The sequence below is a fragment of the Phyllobates terribilis genome, unplaced genomic scaffold (assembly GCF_046119375.1).
Source record: "Phyllobates terribilis strain yellow unplaced genomic scaffold, ASM4611937v1 Scaffold_10__3_contigs__length_209671492, whole genome shotgun sequence".
Lineage (NCBI taxonomy): Eukaryota > Metazoa > Chordata > Amphibia > Anura > Dendrobatidae > Phyllobates > Phyllobates terribilis.
In genome coordinates this window covers 149,897,793-149,920,267 of record NW_027362770.1, presented here as the reverse complement: position 1 = coordinate 149,920,267, position 22,475 = coordinate 149,897,793, and the positions used below count along the sequence as shown (strand labels likewise).

At 41.2% G+C, this 22,475-nt stretch overlaps 1 protein-coding gene across 2 annotated transcripts in view; it reads right to left on the bottom strand.

The window, feature by feature from the left end:
- Positions 1-22,475, bottom strand: part of ABTB3 (ankyrin repeat and BTB domain containing 3) — a 322,994-nt gene that overhangs the window by 133,981 nt on the left and 166,538 nt on the right. For both annotated transcript variants that reach the window (XM_073649933.1, XM_073649934.1), the window contains one exon: positions 15,189-15,393. In XM_073649933.1, coding sequence (XP_073506034.1) covers positions 15,189-15,393 — 205 coding nt within the window. The remainder of the gene's footprint in view (positions 1-15,188; positions 15,394-22,475) is intronic.

Genomic DNA, 22,475 nt, shown 5'->3' with positions numbered 1-22,475 from the left:
AATAAATAAATAAATCTTAATACATAGTTGTTGAATTCATGTGATATACCAAGTGATATGGTCCTATTAGAATAAAGTGACTAGTGCACACTTCAGAAGGTTTGAAGTGAAAGTACCTTTTGCATCGGTCCCAGATAAACTTATAGTATATCAAACCCGCATACTAGTATCACAGAGAGAAATAATGATAGAATAAGTAAAAGATAGAGAGGATTCAAATACACAGTTATTTCCACGTGCCCGACGCGCGTTTCGCCTAGCTTTCACGAAGGCTTTACATATATTTTCTACATATAGGTTACACTCCCATGGTTACAACAATCTTGATTGAGGATTTTGAAATCGGAATCTGATATGAAGTAATTGAAAGAAATGGCGTCAAGGCTTATTGAGGTCTCTCCGAATTTGGTATACTAAAAAAAACTTCATAAAATCCATATGAAAGAATGAAGTGTTTATCCAATACCAAAATCAAACACATCATACTCCGTACACCAGCTGGATACATTTAGGCAAAGGAAAAGGTGGTGGGACTGTACTGCTTCCCCTTTGTGACATTGTCTTGGCGGCTCCATAATCCCCTCCCCTAGGAGGAGCTCCCTGCAGCGCTCCCTGCAGCGCTCAATTAACATAGAAGCGCCTAAATAAATACAAGTCCCTTTAATATAAGAAGTTGGATACCTTGTAAGTCACATTAACAAGAAAAAGTTTGAAACTGGAGAGAATAACATCATTAGAAGCAGATTTTCGTGTTTCTGTTTGTTTTTTTTCTCCTTCTGCCATCTGTGAATTTTCACAAGCAGCTTTCATCGTGTGTTTTACATCGCAGACATGAATTATGTCATTAATTAGCTTATAGAATAGAGGTCTCTTCTGGAATTGGAGACGTCACCCAGGATATTAAACGTATTTTTCAGTGATTGACATTCCGCTACTATTTGCCTCCAGTGAAATGGAAATGACATTTTAGAGAAACATTGTACGTCATCAATTATACGACAACTCCTATGTCAAAGAATTCTAGGACTACGCTGACATAAAAGCGTAAAAGATTTGTCAGAGAATTTCTTATGGGACCCTATACGTCAAGCCCTGCACACAACTGGTCTTCATGATCTCCCCACAAAAACTTAAAACTGCTTCTGGTGCATATGCCAGATAAGTTGTGGAACTGCCCCAATTCTTGTGCTATCCACTCTATTTGCATGGACAGTTCCTATGCAGCAACATTCTGCCAGCAATTTTTAGGGCCTTATCTCATTTCATTACAAAGAGAGAAGCAGAAAAATCAGCATTATATCACTACCATATGGTTCCAAAGTAATAATACCGTAATAAGGTCTAAATAATACTGCTATATGATATGATATTCAGATCAGCAGTCAACCTCAAATGCCATTTCTTGAAAGGCGTTTTTTACATATTGAACTACATCTCATTTGAAAGATAATGTGTTAAGTAGATAACCTGCAAATCACTTCATTTTAAAAAGACATTGTCCTCTGCCTGTTGTCAAGTTTGATCCATCTCTATCAGCAGAGAATCAGAGGCTGGTTTCAGGAAGTGGTTCAGGCCCTTTGTCTCTCTACAGGAAGTGAGGGCGGGTCTTTGTATCTATACTGGAAATGGGACAAGTCTTTGTCTCGCTATAGGAAGTGGGGATGGGTCTTTGTTTCTATTCTGGAAGTGAGGGCGAGTCTTTGTCTGTATTCAGGAAGTGAGGGCGAGTCTTTGTCTCTATTCAGGAAGTGAGGGCGAGTCTTTGTCTCTATACCGGAAGTGAGGGCGAGTCTTTGTCTCTATACCGGAAGTGAGGGCGAGTCTTTGTCTCTATACCGGAAGTGAGGGCGAGTCTTTGTCTCTATTCAGGAAGTGAGGGCGAGTCTTTGTCTCTATACCGGAAGTGAGGGCCAGTCTTTGTCTCTATTCAGGAAGTGAGGGCGAGTCTTTGTCTCTATACCGGAAGTGAGGTGAGTTTTTGCTTCTATACAGGGATTGGGGCAAGTTTTTGTCTCTATACAGAAAGTGAGGGCGGGTCTGTAATGAAATGAGATAAGGCCCAAAATATAATATTTTAACCCACAGGCCTTTCTGTTATATAACAGTATATTTAGACCTTATTGCAGTAGTATTACATTGGAACCATATGGTAGTCATATAATGCTGATTTGTCTGTTTTTCTCATTGTAATGAAATGAGATAGGGGGCTAAATGTAATATTTTTTACCCAGGTAACGTCCTGATATATAACAGTATATTTAGACCTTATTGCAGTAGTATGACCTTGGAACCATATGGTAGTCATATAATGCTGATTTTTCTGCTTCTCTCTTTGTAATGAAATGAGATAAGGCCCAAAATATAATGTTTTTAACCCACAGGCCTTTCTGTTATATAACAGTATATTTAGACCTTATTTCAGTAGTATTACATTGGAACCATATGGTAGTCATATAATGCTGATTTTTCTGCTCCTCTCTTTGTAATGAAATTAGACTAAATGTAATATTTTTTTTACCCTTCCTGTTATATGGCAGTATTATTTAGACTTTATTACAGTAGTATTACCTTGGAACCATATGGTAGTAGTTATATCATTTATATTTTTCTGTTTCCCTCTTTGTAATGAAATGAGATAAGGCCCTTAATACAATATTTTTACTCAGGGCCCTTCCTATTATTTGGCAGTAATATTTAGACTGTATTACGGTAGTTTATCTTTGGGGCCACATGGTAGTGATATAAAGCTGATTTTTCCATTTCTCTCTTGGTAATTAAATTATACAGGGCCTTGATACAATATTTTAACCCAGGCACCATCCTTTTATATGACGGTAATATTTAGACTGTATTATGGTAGTTTATCTTTGGAACCATATGGTAGTTATATAATGCTGATTTTTCACTTTATCAGTAATGAAATCAGATAAGGGACTTAATACAATATTTTACCCTAGAGGCTTTCTATTATAAGGCAGTAATATTTAGACCATAGTGCGGTAGTATTACTTTGAAACCGTATGGTAGTGTTATAATGCGGATTTTTCTGTTTCTCTCTTTGTAATTAAATGATATGGTAGCCCCAATACAATATTTTTATTCATTTCTGGTTTATCATACCCCAACTATCTGTCACAGATTTGTTCAAACGGAAAACCAAATGTCTGATATCACAGATAAGAAGCGGAACAGGATAACAGGACAGACCGGCCTGTAATTTGATCAGAAATCCATGTGAAGGTGACATTGTTATATTACTGAATAACAGGATTCCCTGCTTCTCATCATGGGAAGGTCGCATCAAAATTGATATGGTAGGACAATAAATTCACAGTGAAAGCTGGTTTTACCCAAGGTTGGATAATAGTGCTGAGACACCTCGAGAAAACTACAATAATAATACTGCAATTTTTGCTCAAACTAGAAAATTGACTTATGTTATTGTGCGGTGCAGATGCCTGGAATCTACACACGAAAAACTAAAAAAATACTAAAATTTTTGGTTATCATGTCTAAAGCAATGGCTGATGGGACATGGGTAGCAAATTAGGATTTTCAGTGAGAATAATAATATATGCGTATGATCAAGTCTGATAACACATTAGTGATGAGCGAATCTTATGAAATTAAAAATTTGCCAGTTTCAACAAATTTTGCCAGAAAATTCATTTGGCAGTGAATCAAGAAAACTCCAAAGCCTTCAATTACTCTAAAAAGAGCAGCACAATAACACCACTGCCAGCGATATGTCACTCCCTGGTCCTGCCTCACAGACACAGTGACTCTCCTGCCTCACAGACACAGTGACTCTCCTGCCTCACAGACACAGTGACTCTCCTGCCTCACAGACACAGTGACTCTCCTGCCTCACAGACACAGTGACTCTCCTGCCTCACAGACATAGTGACTCTCCTGCCTCACAGACACAGTGACTCTCCTGCCTCACAGACACAGTGACTCTACTGCCTCACAGACACAGTGACTCTACTGCCTCACAGACACAGTGACTCTCCTGTCTCACAGACACAGTGACTCTCCTGCCTCACAGACACAGTGACTCTCCTGCCTCACTGACACAGTGACTCTCCTGCCTCACAGACACAGTGACTCTCCTGCCTCACAGACACAGTGACTCTCCTGCCTCACAGACACAGTGACTCTCCTGCCTCACAGACACAGTGACTCTCCTGCCTCACAGACACAGTGACTCTCTTGCCTAACAGACACAGTGACTCTCTTGCCTAACAGACACAGTGACTCTCTTGCCTCACAGACACAGTCTCTCCTGCCTCACAGACACAGTGACTCTCCTGCCTCACAGACACAGTGACTCTCCTGCCTCACAGACACAGTGACTCTCCTGCCTCACAGACACAGTGACTCTCTTGCCTAACAGACACAGTGACTCTCCTGCCTCACAGACACAGTCTCTCCTGCCTCACAGACACAGTGACTCTCCAGCCTCACAGACACAGTGACTCTCCTGCCTCACAGACACAGTGACTCTCCTGCCTCACAGACACAGTGACTCTCTTGCCTAACAGACACAGCGACTCTCCTGCCTCACAGACACAGCGACTCTCCTGCCTCACAGACACAGTGACTCTCCTGACTCACAGAAACAGTGACTCTACTGCCTCACAGACACAGTGACTCTCCTGCCTCACAGACACAGTGACTCTCCTGCCTCACAGACACAGTGACTCTACTGCCTCACAGACACAGTGACTCTCCTGCCTCACAGACACAGTGACTCTCCTGCCTCACAGACACAGTGACTCTCCTGCCTCACAGACACAGGGACTCTCCTGCCTCACAGACACAGTGACTCTCCTGCCTCACAGACACAGTGACTCTCCTGCCTCACAGACACAGTGACTCTCCTGCCTCACAGACACAGTCTCTCCTGCCTCACAGACACAGTGACTCTCCTGCCTCACAGATACAGTGAATCTCCTGCCTCACAGACACAGTGACTCTCTTGCCTAACAGACACAGTGACTCTCCTGCCTCACAGACACAGTGACTCTCCTGCCTCACAGACACAGTGTCTCTCCAGCCTCACAGACATAGTGACTCTCCTGCCTCACAGACACAGTCTCTCCTGCCTCACAGACAGTGACTCTCCTGCCTCAGAGACACAGTGACTCTCCTGCCTCACAGACACAGTGTCTCTCCTGCCTCACAGACACAGTGACTCTCCTGCCTCACAGACACAGTGTCTCTCCTGCCTCACAGACACAGTGTCTCTCCTGCCTCACAGACACAGTGACTCTCCTGCCTCACAGACACAGTGACTCTCCTGCCTCACAGACACAGTGACTCTCCTGCCTCACAGACACAGTGACTCTCCTGCCTCACAGACACAGTGTCTCTCCTGCCTCACAGACACAGTGTCTCTCCTGCCTCACAGACACAGTGACTCTCCTGCCTCACAGACACAGTGACTCTCCTGCCTCACAGACACAGTGTCTCTCCTACCTCACAGACACAGTGACTCTCCTGCCTCACAGACACAGTCTCTCCTGCCTCACAGACACAGTGTCTCTCCTGCCTCACAGACACAGTGACTCTCCTGCCTCACAGACATAGTGACTCTCCTGCCTCACAGACAGTGACTCTCCTGCCTCACAGACACATTCTCTCCTGCCTCACAGACATAGTGTCTCTCCTGCCTCACAGACACAGTGACTCTCCTGCCTCACAGACACAGTGACTCTCTTGCCTAACAGACACAGTGACTCTCCTGCCTCACAGACACAGTGACTCTCCTGCCTCACAGACACAGTGACTCTCCTGACTCACAGAAACAGTGACTCTACTGCCTCATAGACACAGTGACTCTCCTGCCTCACAGACACAGTGACTCTCCTGCCTCACAGACACAGTGACTCTCCTGCCTCACAGACACAGTGACTCTACTGCCTCACAGACACAGTGACTCTCCTGCCTCACAGACACAGTGACTCTCCTGCCTCACAGACACAGTGACTCTCCTGCCTCACAGACACAGGGACTCTCCTGCCTCACAGACACAGGGACTCTCCTGCCTCACAGACACAGTGACTCTCCTGCCTCACAGACACAGTGACTCTCCTGCCTCACAGACACAGTCTCTCCTGCCTCACAGACACAGTGACTCTCCTGCCTCACAGATACAGTGACTCTCCTGCCTCACAGACACAGTGACTCTCTTGCCTAACAGACACAGTGACTCTCCTGCCTCACAGACACAGTGACTCTCCTGCCTCACAGACACAGTGTCTCTCCAGCCTCACAGACATAGTGACTCTCCTGCCTCACAGACACAGTCTCTCCTGCCTCACAGACACAGTGACTCTCCTGCCTCAGAGACACAGTGACTCTCCTGCCTCACAGACACAGTGTCTCTCCTGCCTCACAGACACAGTGACTCTCCTGCCTCACAGACACAGTCTCTCCTGCCTCACAGACACAGTGTCTCTCCTGCCTCACAGACACAGTGACTCTGCTGCCTCACAGACACAGTGACTCTCCTGCCTCACAGACACAGTGACTCTCCTGCCTCACAGACACAGTGACTCTCCTGCCTCAGACACAGTGTCTCTCCTACCTCACAGACACAGTGACTCTCCTGCCTCACAGACACAGTCTCTCCTGCCTCACAGACACAGTGTCTCTCCTGCCTCACAGACACAGTGACTCTCCTGCCTCACAGACACAGTGACTCTCCTGCCTCACAGACACAGTGACTCTCATGCCTCACAGACACAGTCTCTCCTGCCTCACAGACATAGTGTCTCTCCTGCCTCACAGACAGTGACTCTCCTGCCTCACAGACACAGTCTCTCCTGCCTCACAGACACAGTCTCTCCTCCCTCACAGACACAGTCTCTCCTGCCTCACAGACACAGTCTCTCCTGCCTCACAGACACAGTCTCTCCAGCCTCACAGACACAGTGTCTCTCCTGCCTCACCGACACAGTGACACAGACACAGTCTCTCCTGCCTCACAGACACAGTGACTCTCCTGCCTCACAGACACAGTGACTCTCCAGCCTCACAGACACAGTGACTCTCCTGCCTCACAGACACAGTGACTCTCCTGCCTCACAGACACAGTGACTCTCCTGCCTCACAGACACAGTGACTCTCTTGCCTCACAGACACAGTGTCTCTCCTGCTTCACAGACAGTGACTCTCCTGCTTCACAGACACAGTGACTCTCCTGCCTTACAGATACAGTGACTCTCCTGCTTCACAGACAGTGACTCTCCTGCCTCACAGACACAGTGACTGTCCTGCCTCACAGACACAGTGACTCTCCTGCCTCACAGACACAGTGACTCTCCTGCCTCACAGACATAGTGACTCTCCTGCCTCACAGACACAGTGACTCTCATGCCTCACAGACACATTCTCTCCTGCCTCACAGACATAGTGTCTCTCCTGCCTCACAGACACAGTGACTCTCCTGCCTCACAGACACAGTGACTCTCTTGCCTAACAGACACAGTGACTCTCCTGCCTCACAGACACAGTGACTCTCCTGCCTCACAGACACAGTGACTCTCCTGACTCACAGAAACAGTGACTCTACTGCCTCACAGACACAGTGACTCTCCTGCCTCACAGACACAGTGACTCTCCTGCCTCACAGACACAGTGACTCTACTGCCTCACAGACACAGTGTCTCTCCAGCCTCACAGACATAGTGACTCTCCTGCCTCACAGACACAGTCTCTCCTGCCTCACAGACACAGTGACTCTCCTGCCTCAGAGACACAGTGACTCTCCTGCCTCACAGACACAGTGTCTCTCCTGCCTCACAGACACAGTGACTCTCCTGCCTCACAGACACAGTCTCTCCTGCCTCACAGACACAGTGTCTCTCCTGCCTCACAGACACAGTGACTCTCCTGCCTCACAGACACAGTGACTCTCCTGCCTCACAGACACAGTGACTCTCCTGCCTCACAGACACAGTGACTCTCCTGCCTCACAGACACAGTGACTCTCCTGCCTCACAGACACAGTCCCTCCTGCCTCACAGACACAGTGTCTCTCCTGCCTCACAGACACAGTGACTCTCCTGCCTCACAGACACAGTGACTCTCCTGCCTCAGACACAGTGTCTCTCCTACCTCACAGACACAGTGACTCTCCTGCCTCACAGACACAGTCTCTCCTGCCTCACAGACACAGTGTCTCTCCTGCCTCACAGACACAGTGACTCTCCTGCCTCACAGACACAGTGACTCTCCTGCCTCACAGACACAGTGACTCTCATGCCTCACAGACACAGTCTCTCCTGCCTCACAGACATAGTGTCTCTCCTGCCTCACAGACAGTGACTCTCCTGCCTCACAGACACAGTCTCTCCTGCCTCACAGACACAGTCTCTCCTCCCTCACAGACACAGTCTCTCCTGCCTCACAGACACAGTCTCTCCTGCCTCACAGACACAGTCTCTCCAGCCTCACAGACACAGTGTCTCTCCTGCCTCACCGACACAGTGACACAGACACAGTCTCTCCTGCCTCACAGACACAGTGACTCTCCTGCCTCACAGACACAGTGACTCTCCAGCCTCACAGACACAGTGACTCTCCTGCCTCACAGACACAGTGACTCTCCTGCCTCACAGACACAGTGACTCTCCTGCCTCACAGACACAGTGACTCTCCTGCCTTACAGACACAGTGACTCTCCTGCCTCACAGACACAGTGACTCTCCTGCTTCACAGACACAGTGACTCTCCTGCCTTACAGATACAGTGACTCTCCTGCTTCACAGACACAGTGACTCTCCTGCCTCACAGACACAGTGACTGTCCTGCCTCACAAACAGAGTGACTCTACTGCCTCAGAAACAATGACTCTCCTAGCTCTCCCTATCATTTAAATCTGTATTATTCTCTTTCTCACACACTAATCTTCTCCACTGTTGCGCTGTCACACACTATCTGTAATGTTTATTCAGTGTTTTATGGCTTTCTCCCCCTATCTCTATTGTGAAGCTATGAGCTGCCATGTACTCTCACTATCCACGTTCATTGCAAAATGGCTGCAGCATTCCCTGCCTCGGTTAGCCTTCTATACAGGCTATGATAGCTATAGTTCCTCATGATTGGCTACACTAGACTATACTAGCCTGATGAAGAGTAGTCTCAAAAGCTTGCAACCTGTTACCATCTTTTCAGTAGCCATTAAAAGGTATCAACCACTGAGGACTCTCAAATCTAAATATTTTTCAGTAAATTCCTACAAATTTGACTCAAATTCAATTTGCTTCAAAAAGGTTCGCTCATCTCTACAACACATATATGGTCAGTCAAGTCTTCAGCCCAATAATCCCTTACAGATAATCTGTCTAAAAAATATATTGCTGAAGTTATAAATTTTGGGGCAACGTAGAAGCAATCATTCAATTTCCATGCAGCGCCACCACTGGAGAAACAAGGCATTACGCCGTACTAATTGAAATCAAAGGACTGTACAACTAATACACAGGCACGCCAAGTCATTCGGAGCGGGAGCTACCACTCTATACTCTGGGTAATAGTAAAGGGGTTTGAAGGAGGGACCCCAACACTCAGCTAACCCAGACTTCTGTAATAAATAGCTGATGAGAGAATAAATGGAGCCAAGGACGAGAGCAAATAATACGGAATGGCTTCCCACACCCGAGGACCAGATCAATCCATACATTACACAATCACTCATTCAGATTAATGTTAGCATGCAATACCACATTTCACCTGTAGCGGCTGCTGCAGGGAGAACAAATACCCAGCTGCAAGCGATGATCAGTCGATCGTCGGGTCAGCTTTAAATTTAAAAGTTGTTGAGAAGACACCTTTGAGGATCTTTCCTAGAAATATCGATAGGCATTGATATGACCTGAATTATTCTGGGGAGACTAATTCATTCACAGTGTCATTATGACCTATACACTATAACTCTGTGTACCCTAAAAAAAGCTAATGGTCCTGGAACATACAATCAAATTTTAATGTCAGACAGTTAAACTTTTATACAGGATTGTACAGACATTTTGACATAAATTTTCAAAGAAAGTATGTCAGCCTCATCAGGTCTAATAAATCTATTCAAGCCTCAATTTTTGGAGCTCCCATAGAAATGAATGACACACTTTCATCCACCACAATGGTGTGACCCTTAGGACTCGCATCTATCATACATTTAAGGCATATCCTGAGGATATAGACAGATAGATACATAATATATAGATAAAAAGATAGATAATAGATAGATGATAGATAATAGATAATAGATAGATGATAGATAATAGATGGATAATAGATAGATGATAGATAATAGATGATAGATAGATAATAGATAGATAGATAGATAATAGATAAATAATAGATGATAGATAATAGATAGATAGATAGATAATAAATAGATAATAGATAGATAATAGATAAATAATAGAAGATAGATAATAGATAGATAGATAGATAATAGATAGATGATAGATAATAAATAGAGAATAGATAGATAATAGATAGATAGATAATAGATAGATAATAGATAGATGATAGATAGATAATAAATAGATAGATAGATAATAGATAGATAATAGATAGGAAATAGATAGATGATAGATAAGAAATAGATAATAGATAATAGATAGATAATAGATGATAGATAATAGATAGATAATAGATGATAGATAGATAATAAATAGATAATAGATAGATAATAGATAGATAATAGATGATAGATAATAGATAGATAATAGATGATAGATAGATGATAGATAATAGATAGATAATAGATAGATAATAGATAGATAGATAATAGATAGATGATAGATAATAGATAGATAATAGATGATAGATAGATAATAAATAGATAATAGATAGATAGATAATAGATGATAGATAATAGACAGAAAATAGATAGATAGATATAGATAGATAATAAATAGATAATAGATAGATAATAGATAGATAATAAATAGATAATAGATAGATAATAGATAGATAATAGATAGATAGATAATAGATAGATAGATGATAGATAGATAATAGATAGATAGATAATAGATAGATGATAGATAATAGATAGATAATAGATAGATGATAGATAGATAATAGATAGATAATAGATAATAGATAGATAGATGATAGATAGATAATAGATGGATAATAGATAGATGATAGATAGATAGATGGATAATAGATAGATAATAGATAGATGATAGATAATAGATAGATAATAGATAATAGATAGATAATAGATAGATAATAGATAGATAATAGATGATAGATAATAGATAGATAATAGATAGATAATAGATGATAGATAATAGATGATAGATAGATGATAGATAGATAATAGATAGATGATAGATAGATAATAGATAATAGATAGATAATAGATAGATGATAGATAGATAATAGATAGATAATAGATAGATGATAGATAGATAATAGATAGATGATAGATAATAGATAGATAATAGATAGATAGATAATAGATAGATGATAGATAGATGATAGATAGATGATAGATAGATAATAGATAGATGATAGATAATAGATAGATAATAGAGAGATAATAGATAGATGATAGATAATAGATAGATAATAGAGAGATAATAGATAGATGATAGATAGATGATAGATAGATAATAGATAGATAGATAGATAATAGATAGATAATAGATAGATGATAGATAATAGATAGATGATAGATAGATGATAGATAGATAATAGATAGATAATAGATAGATGATAGATAGATAATAGATAGATGATAGATAGATGATAGATAGATAATAGATAGATAATAGATGGATGATAGATAGATAATAGATAGATAATAGATGGATGATAGATAGATGATAGATAGATAATAGATAGATAATAGATAGATAGATAATAGATAGATAATAGATAGATGATAGATAATAGATAGATGATAGATAGATGATAGATAGATAATAGATAGATAATAGATAGATGATAGATAGATAATAGATAATAGATAGATGATAGATAATAGATAGATGATAGATGGATGATAGATAGATAATAGATAGATAATAGATGGATGATAGATAGATAATAGATAGATAATAGATGGATGATAGATAGATGATAGATAGATAATAGATAGATGATAGATAGATAATAGATAGATAATAGATAGATGATAGATAATAGATAGATGATAGATAGATGATAGATAGATAATAGATAGATAATAGATAGATGATAGATAGATAGATGATAGATAGATAATAGATAGATGATAGATAATAGATAGATGATAGATAGATGATAGATAGATAATAGATAGATAATAGATAGATGATAGATAGATAATAGATAATAGATAGATAATAGATGGATGATAGATAGATAATAGATAGATAATAGATGGATGATAGATAGAATAGCTATAGGATAGATAGATAATTCTGAATTTATGCCAATTCCAACATCTGAGAAAACTGCAGATTCTTACTGGCCGGTAACAAGACAGAGCTGTGTTTTAGTGATTTATGACAGAATAACACTTTATAACGGAAATGATTCTTGGAAAACCAATAATTGGATACCAGAATTTCTAAAAGATGTTTTGGAATAAAGCAGATAAGAAACAGCTGGATATGTGATGGAGCCTGTTGTATAACAGACTTCAAGAGGAATAATTTGTGTCCGGTTCCCTGGGATGTATCGTTACATTCCTCCTGTCCGTATACTTGCCTTTCAAATGCTTAAAAGGGACCTGTCATTGGGTCAAAAGTCAAACGTTTTTGCTGTTATTTTATTCCTGTTGTTTTTCTTTTGTTTTAAATCTGCCATACGGTTCCAGAGCTTTTTTATTTAGTGGTGATCTTCATGGTGTTGTTGTTGGGGTTTTTTTTTTAGAGGAGTGTGGCTCACAAGATCCTCAGGGGCGTGTCTTTAGGCTGTTCTGCATAATTACCCTGTGAGTCACGCCCCCTTACAAGGACCATAAAAAATTTGCATTAAATAAAAAGTTCCATATCTCTCCGGCGGGCCCTGCTCTCGAGGCAAATGTATCCATCAGACAGTGATTTCAGATCTTGAGATATTATATTAAGTAAGTACAGGTACAAGCAGGGCTTCGATGCTCACTGCAGGAAATGGAAAAGTGCCCGCGCACGAGCATCGCGCCTTTCGCACCCAACACTCCATTTCCGGCGGGTTCTGTTCTCTAGACAGATGTATCCATTAGACAGTGATTTCATACCTTGTGATATTAAGTACAATTGAGAGCAGGGAATAGAAAAGTGCCCGCGCATGATCAAGCGCATGCGCACTCAACACTCCATTTCCGTCGGTATGCAATGTACAGTACAGACCAAAAGTTTGGACACACCTTCTCATTTAAAGATTTTTCTGTATTTTCATGACTATGAAAATTGTACATTCACACTGAAGGCATCAAAACTATGAATTAACACATGTGGAATTATATACTTAACAAACAAGTGTGAAACAACTGAAAATATGTCTTATATTCTAGGTTCTTCAAAGTAGCCACCTTTTGCTTTGATGACTGCTTTGCACACTCTTGGCATTCTCTTGATGAGCTTCAAGAGGTAGTCACCGGAAATGGTCTTCCAACAATCTTGAAGAAGTTCCCAGAGATGCTCAGCACTTGTTGGCTCTTTTGCCTTCACTCTGCGGTCCAGCTCACCCCAAACCATCTCGATTGGGTTCAGGTCTGGTGACTGTGGAGGCCAGGTCATCTGGCGAAGTAACCCCATCACTCTCCTTCTTGGTCAAATAGCCCTTACACAGCCTGGAGGTGTTTGGGGTCATTGTCCTGTTGAAAAATAAATGATGGTCCAACTAAACGCAAACCGGATGGAATAGCATGCCGCTGCAAGATGCTGTGGTAGCCATGCTGGTTCAGTCAGCCTTCAATTTTGAATAAATCCCCAACAGTGTCACCAGCAAAGCACCCCCACACCATCACACCTCCTCCTCCATGCTTCACGGTGGGAACCAGGCATGTAGAGTCCATTCGTTCACCTTTTCTGCGTCGCACAGAGACACGGTGGTTGGAACCAAAGATCTCAAATTTGGACTCATCAGACCAAAGCACAGATTTCCACTGGTCTAATGTCCATTCCTTGTGTTCTTTAGCCCAAACAAGTCACTTCTGCTTGTTGCCTGTCCTTAGCAGTGGTTTCCTAGCAGCTATTTTACCATGAAGGCCTGCTGCACAAAGTCTCCTCTTAACAGTTGTTGTAGAGATGTGTCTGCTGCTAGAACTCTGTGTGGCATTGACCTGGTCTCTAATCTGAGCTGATGTTAACCTGCGATTTCTGAGGCTTGTGACTCGGATAAACTTATCCTCAGAAGCAGAGGTGACTCTTGGTCTTCCTTTCCTGGGGCGGTCCTCATGTGAGCCAGTTTCTTTGTAGCGCTTGATGGTTTTTGCAACTGCACTTGGGGACACTTTCAAAGTTTGCCCAATTTTTCGGACTGACTGACCTTCAATTCTTAAAGTAATGATGGCCACTCATTTTTCTTTACTTAGCTGCTTTTTTCTTGCCATAATACAAATTCTAACATTCTATTCAGTAGGACTATCAGCTGTGTATCCACCTGACTTCTGCACAACACAACTGATGGTCCCAACCCCATTTATAAGGCAAGAAATCCCACTTATTAAACCTGACAGGGCACACCTGTGAAGTGAAAACCATTTCCGGTGACTACCTCTTGAAGCTCATCAAGAGAATGCCAAGAGTGTGCAAAGCAGTCATCAAAGCAAAAGGTGGCTACTTTGAATAACCTAGACTATAAGACATATTTTCAGTTGTTTCACACTTTTTTGTTAAGTATATAATTCCACATGTGTTAATTCATAGTTTTGATGCCTTCAGTGTGAATGTACAATTTTCATAGTCATGAAAATACAGAAAAATCTTTAAATGAGAAGGTGTGTCCAAACTTTTGGTCTGTACGTATGTATCTGATATTTATGGAGTAAGTGTCCCACATGGAAATATCCCTTTTAGAAACCCGATTTTTACCTTTTTATCTAATAGTGATAAAATAATAGCACCCTATAGTGCAAAAACAGAACCATACACGGCCCATATAATTGAGCCATGGAGAACTTTTATTATAACCGCCATACAGTCACCAGATAATTGCTGCAAAGTATTGCCGAAATAACAAGTCCTTACCGTTCTGTCTGTAGCGTCACTTTGGATGGCTCCACATTTGGGTTCTCCCACTCCATCTGGGGGCAGTGCATGAAGTAGCACAGAGTATACAGGGCTTCTGGCTCCCAATACAGTGGTCCTTGCTTGTTGTGCATGGGGGTGCCATTACCATGCGGCTTTATATTGAGTGGCTGGAGGTGATGCATCGCCCGAGACACTAGGTCACCTGGTCAAAAGAAAACATATATTCTGAAACATATAGACAGTATCTAGGGAAGAATCATGAAAAATAACAGTACATTACTTAATTTAACAATATCAGTCATAAAAGGCATTACTATCAATGGTGCAATATGTCTGAAAGAACTATATGGAGTATATGAACATGGCCTACAATGCACTGATGTGATTTTCCTAACACTGTCCCACCACTAGGGGGACCTCATTGCATACAGATGCATACATTCCCAATTGAGTCCAATACTAGCTATATAAATCCATATGCAGTTAGCTCCACCTAGTGGTACCTGTAGATACTGAAATATAAATAGTTTATCAGATTGGAAAAATAAGAGCTCCACCATGCAGATATATTATGAAATCAATCAGCAAAATGTGCACGGTAGCGCTTTCATTTAGTGGAGACCATTGTGATTTTTTTCCCATGGGTTCTTTTGGTTACATCCAGTCCTCTAAAAATATAATTTGTTAAAGGTGTGATCTCACAAAGACAAGATTGCCGTACAGTATGTGTCATGCTCCTGGGTTGAGCCTGTGTTTTGTGCTTGGTTTCTCTGTCCACTGAGCCACAGCAGACACACCTTTTCTCCGGGTGTTTAGATCCTGATTTCTGGCTGCAGTCTGCTTGGCATAACACAGGTGTTTTGATTTGTCTCCCCTATCACCTTTCGGGTGCAGCTTTAATATTCTTTCCCCCTGCTGCCATTTCCTGCTGGTGATAGTCTCATTTTGGATGTCCAGACATTCTGTTGCAGTTTAAAACAAATCAAAGAAATTCCAGCTAGGGTTTAACTCTTTGCTGTTTCTGTTTTTACTCTGCTCCTATTTTCTGTTTCTCGAAAGTAGGCGGCATATCCTCTGACAGTACGTACTTTATTCTTTATTTTGTATTTCGTGGTTTATTTTACTCACTCTGGGATCTTTCCTTTTTTCAGCATACTTTCCCTTTAGTAGGTAGTTTGCCCTCTGCTCTGCCTTCCGATTCTTCAGAAGGAACGTGAAGAACTTGACGGTGTTTTAGGCAGCATAGGTCCGAGTCGCCATCTTCTAGTCTGTGGTTAGGGCTAGCTCAGTTCATGTATGGACCACTAGGGACTGCGGGTCAGAATCTCTAGTCTGTACAGGAACCTGTGCACTTTTTAGCTTTACCTATTTTCCCAAGTGAGATGCTACACTAGCATAACAGTATGTCTGGCTTTTCTACACCCCATTTTATGAAGAGGCTATCTGCTCTAATTCATAATGGGGGGGGGGTCCGAAACAGGGTCACCACTGTGCCGTGCATTTACCCTAATAGTGTATATATGGACTGGGGGTGTCATTATGGTGGCTGGGCCTGAACACAAAGCACCATACATTTTAGGCAGTGGAAGGACCCAGAAGTTGAGCCTGCTCCATCAACAGCAACATATAACCGACACCCAATGACCAAGATCGGACACTTAACCCTTTAGATTCCACAGTCAACAGAACCGCTGCTTCTAAGCGGTTAGAACTCTATGAACTCCTATTAGGTTCTATTTTCCCCTGACAGGAGTGATACACTGCACTACTGAAGTAGTATAGTGTATTATAGCAGCAATCAAATGATAAAGCAATCAAGTCCCAAATGGGGCTAAAAAAAAATGTTTAAAAAAAATACTAATAATATTTTTCCGGCTATGTTGATGAAAAATTAGAAAAGTTATAGCTTTTGGAATGCAATAATAAAAAAAAAAATGAGTCCTTTAAGACAACATTTTTTACCCCAAGTACAAATTTTACCGTTCATTCCCACAATGCCTCATGATTTCTGTTTACAGTAGGAGGAGCTAATTTTTTCCCCCGCTTTATAGCGATCTCTACTGAATAATATTTGTATAAGCACCTTAGAGATGATAGAAAGGAAATGACAACTTTTCTGGGTAGGGGGTGTCACTTCTTAGGCCAAAATAAGCAGTACACCTTTACGAAAGGTGCTAATTACTATAAATTCAGCATTACTGCCCCCTATAGGGTAAAAATGTATGAAAATAAAAAAAAAAACTATAATATGTGGGAGCCATTCTAATAACCATGAGGCTCGTTCTGTGGATGTTTTTTGCTTATATATTGTTTCCCCAGCTTATAAAACATTTGTGTTGAGGTTTTTTTTTTTTTCACCTGTTGATTATTTCTTGGTCTGCGTTACTATGGTAACCACCACTGTCTCCGAGTGTTCAGCATTGTACTGGGAGAGCTTAGAACAGCGCAAAATGGACTTTCTTTATATATATATATATTTTTTTTTTTTTTACAAAAGCCCATTTCTTTTCAGCCCAGAATTTAGAAAATAAGCACGTTACTTGAACTTTGTCAACAAAGGAATTGTAAATGGACCTCGGAAAAAAAAGAGTGAGATCGGAAAATCGGAAAGACTAATGTGGATCATTGTGTTTGTGCTTTAGTGAAAACCGGAGACTTTTTTAATGTTTTTTCTTTCATTTTTTTTTTCATTAATCACATTTTCAGTCTTAGGATTTGGGAAGGTCCACATGTAATGTTACTTGTGGCCTTCACCATCTTGAGGATTTAAGGAACTTCCATGGTCCACCCTCTCTGCCCAGGTCGGTTCTCCACACTGTCCATGTCCTTGGGTGGTTACTGTTTATATGAGAAATATATACACTTCTTACCCTAGACCCCCAATCTCTCAAAACAAGAGACTGAGAACATGATGGCGTTCCTATCCAGTTTAGGTGGCCATGTATTCATCAGTGTCTTTTCCCTGTGATCTCTACGTAGGCCGTTGGCTTGAGTGACTCCACAATTCTCAAAGACTCCATCAGAGAGGGCCAAGTGCATGCGAGGCTACATCACTTTAAAGAGGACCTGCAACCAGTTCAAAAATAACCAGTTTTTATTCTTCTTTTATTTCCACTGCTCCCCTGAGTAATTTTGTTTTTTTAAAAATCCACCATAAGGTTCCAGAGATATGGGCTTTTTTTATTTAGTGCTACTTTTTATGGTTTTTACAAAGAAGGCGTGGCCCACAGGATCCTCTGGGGCGTGTATTATTACCTTGTGAGCCACACCCCTTGCTAAGGATTATAAAAAATTACACTAAATAGAACGGCCCATATCTCTGTAGCCGTATGGTGGATTTAAAAAAAACCATCTTGATACTAAAGGAAGGAAGGGGACAGAGGAAGAGCAGAAACCGGCCACTTGGGTCTTATGGCAGGTCCCCTTTAATCGTAGAGGATTAGGTAAGGCCTGGTCCTACAGGATGGATTATGAACCTAAATTAAGCTAATTTCATTTTTGTGTATTCTGATCATAAGCCTTTATAGTGTAGAAGAATAATCTTCCTATCTTTTGGAACTACGGTACCACTTCTCAGGATAATGGTAGTTCAGTGACCCCCATTCATCAAACTAATCAAACTATATTTGTCAAGAAAATGTGGACAGATACAGTAGGAGGTACTGGATCGGTACTCGTTGTGGTTTCAGCTGCTGAACCTTACAGTGATCTGTTGATCATCAAGGGGTCTTCCTTTAGCGTAAAGTTTACCCCCAAAAGGACAACTCCTTTGAGGACATTTCATTTTTATGAATATTATTTCAGGAGGAAATTCTCATTGGCACTTCGGAAGAAAGTGTGGTACAGTTGGAGATACAGGGATGGTCCTTGATGTGGTTTCAGTTGCTGGACCCTACAATGATTTGATGATTTTCAGGGGTCCTCCTTTAGGAGATAGGACAGGTCCTCTGAGGACTTATCATCTTGGGAATTTTTATTTCACAGTGAAATGCTCATTAGCACATGAAAAGAAAATGAAAATGTGGAAACATACAGTAGTACATACATGACCCTAAGCAGTCTTTAATGTAGTTTCAGCTGCTGAACCCTACATTGATCTGTTGATCGTCAAGAGGTCCTTCTTTAGTGTAGAGCCTGCCTAGATATGAAAGCCCGTTTGAGGACTTTTCATTTTTGGGAATTTTATTTCAGGAGGAAATTCTCATTGGTACTTCAGAAGAAAGCGTGGAACAGTTAGGAGATAATTAACTGTCCTTGATGTGGTCTCAGTTGCTGAACCCAACAGTGATCTGATTCATCCAGGGATCCTTCTTTAGGTCGGAGCTAGGCTTGAGGACATTTAATTTTTGAGAATTTTATTTCAGGAGGAAATTCTCATTGGCACTTCGGAAGAAAGTAAGGTACAGTAGGAAATACAGGGACAGTCCTTGATGTGGTTTCAGTTGCTGAATCCTACAATGATCTGATGATCATCCAGGGATCCTCTTTTAAGGCAGAGCTTGCCCAGATAGGACAGCATCTTTGAGGACTTTTCATTGTTGGGATTTTTATTTCACAGAGAAATACTTATTGGCACTTAAAAAGAAAGATACAGTAGGAGAAAAATGAACAGGAACGGTCCCTAATTTAGTTTCAGATGCTGAACCCTACAATGATCTGTTGATTGCCAAGAGGTCCTCCTTTAGGGTGGAGTTTGCCCAGAGAGGACAGCCCCTTTGAGGACTTTTCATTTTTGGGATTTTTATTTCAAGGGGAAATGTTCATTACTGCACAAAAGCAAGATTCAGTACATGTTGACCATCTGTTCGTAGTTGTGCCTCCAGTCCAGGTCGTACAGGGCACTAAAAAGCTCATGTCCTTTAGTGAAAACTCCCTTGAAATAAAATTTGAAGTATTTATGATATTTATCATAACTCCTTTTATTTACTGAAGGCAGAACCAGAATTTAGTGTTCAGACGTATTCCCGACAGACACATTTCACAGCTTTTAACACAAAGCAGAGGAACAGATGGAAGGCCACCCCAAGTAACCCCAAAATCTATCTCCACATAACAGATGATAAGAACACCGCAAGAATGCCTTCTTCTCGGTGACTGTTGTGGTTCTGCAGTGGTTTTTCACATTTGCTTAAGGAAGTTGTGGGTTCAAAAGTAGCTGAGTAACATATGGATGGCATTATATGACAGCCTTACTGTATACATTCTGTATTACTAGACTTGGCTCACACTAGCGTCATGGCTTCTGGAGGTAATGGAACCATGTCACATGGCAAATCCATTTTTGATTGGATCCCAATCAATCCTTAGTGTTCCTACTGACTTCCCTATGCCAGTCTCTATTACTAAAATGTTTCCCGCATGTAAAATAGCATTACATGAAGAATTACACGTTAAGTAATTCACTACTATAAAACATAAAGTGGCTATACTTTAAAGTGATGCTCCATCTTTCTTTAACAAAGTCAATATGTAAAGTATCTGTAAAGTATTTACACTAAGTACAGTTAGGTCCATATATATTTGGACAGAGACAACATTTTTCTAATTTTGGTTCTAGACATTACCACAATGAATTTTAAACAAAACAATTCAGATGCAGTTGAAGTTCAGACTTTCAGCTTTCATTTGAGGGTATCCACATTAAAATTGGATGAAGGGTTTAGGAGTTTCAGCTCCTTAACATGTGCTACCCTGTTTTTAAAGGGAACAAAAGTAATTGGACAATTGACTCCAAGGCTATTTCATGGACAGGTGTGGGCAATCCCTTCGTTATGTCATTCTCAATTAAGCAGATAAAAGGCCTGGAGTTGATTTGAGGTGTGGTGCTTGCACTTGGAAGGTTTTGCTGTGAAGTAAACATGCGGTCAAAGGAGCTCTCCATGCAGGTGAAACAAGCCATCCTTAAGCTGCAAAAACAGAAAAAAAACATCCGAGAAATTGCTACAATATTAGGAGTGGCAAAATCTACAGTTTGGTACATCCTGAGAAAGAAAGAAAGCACTGGTGAACTCATCAATGCAAAAAGACCTGGGAGCCCACGGAAAACAACAGTGGTGGATGATCGCAGAATAATCTCCATGGTGAAGAGAAACCCCTTCACAACAGCCAACCAAGTGAACAACACTCTCCAGGAGGTAGGCATATCAATATCCAAATTTACCATAAAGAGAAGACTGCATGAAAGTAAATACAGAGGATTCACCGCACGGTGCAAGCCACTCATAAGCATCAAGAAGAAAAAGGCTAGACTGGACTTTGCTAAAAAACATCTAAAAAAGCCAGCACAGTTCTGGAAGAACATTCTTTGGACAGATGAAACCAAGATCAATCTCTACCAGAATGATGGAAAGAGAAAAGTATGGCGAAGGCGTGGTACAGCTCATGATCCAAAGCATACCACATCATCTGTAAAACACGGGAGAAGCAGTGTGATGGCTTGGGCATGCATGGCTGCCAGTGGCACTGGGTCACTAGTGTTTATTGATGATGTGACACAGGACAGAAGCAGCCAAATGAATTCTGATGTATTCAGAGCCATACTGTGCTCAGATCCAGATAAATGCAGCCAAACTGATTGGTCGTCGTTTCATACTACAGATGGACAATGACCCAAAACATAAAGCCAAAGCAACCCAGGAGTTTATTAAAGCAAAGAAGTGGAATATTCTTGAATGGCCAAGTCAGTCACCTGATCTCAACCCAATTGAGCATGCATTTCACTTGTTAAAGACTAAACTTCAGACAGAAAGGCCCACAAACAAACAGCAACTGAAAACCACCGCAGTGAAGGCCTGGCACAGCATCAAAAAGGAGGAAACACAGCGTCTGGTGATGTCCATGAGTTCAAGACTTCAGGCAGTCATTGCCAACAAAGGGTTTTCAACCAAGTACTAGAAATGAACATTGTATTTACAATTATTTAATCTGTCCAATTACTTTTGGTCCCTTTAAAAACAGGGTGGCACATGTTAAGGAGCTGAAACTCCTAAACCCTTCATCCAATTTTAATGTGGCTACCCTCAAATGAAAGCTGAAAGTCTGAACTTCAACTGCATCTGAATTGTTTTGTTTAAAACAGTCCAAAGACATACTGATAGGGAATCTAGATTGTGAGCCCCGATGGGGACAGCGACGATAATGTATGTAAAGCGCTGCGGAATATGTTAGCGCTATATAAAAATAAAGATTATTATATTATTATTATTTAAAATTCATTGTGGTAATGTCTAGTACCAAAATTAGAAAAATGTTGTCTCTGTCCAAATATATATGGAACTAACTGTA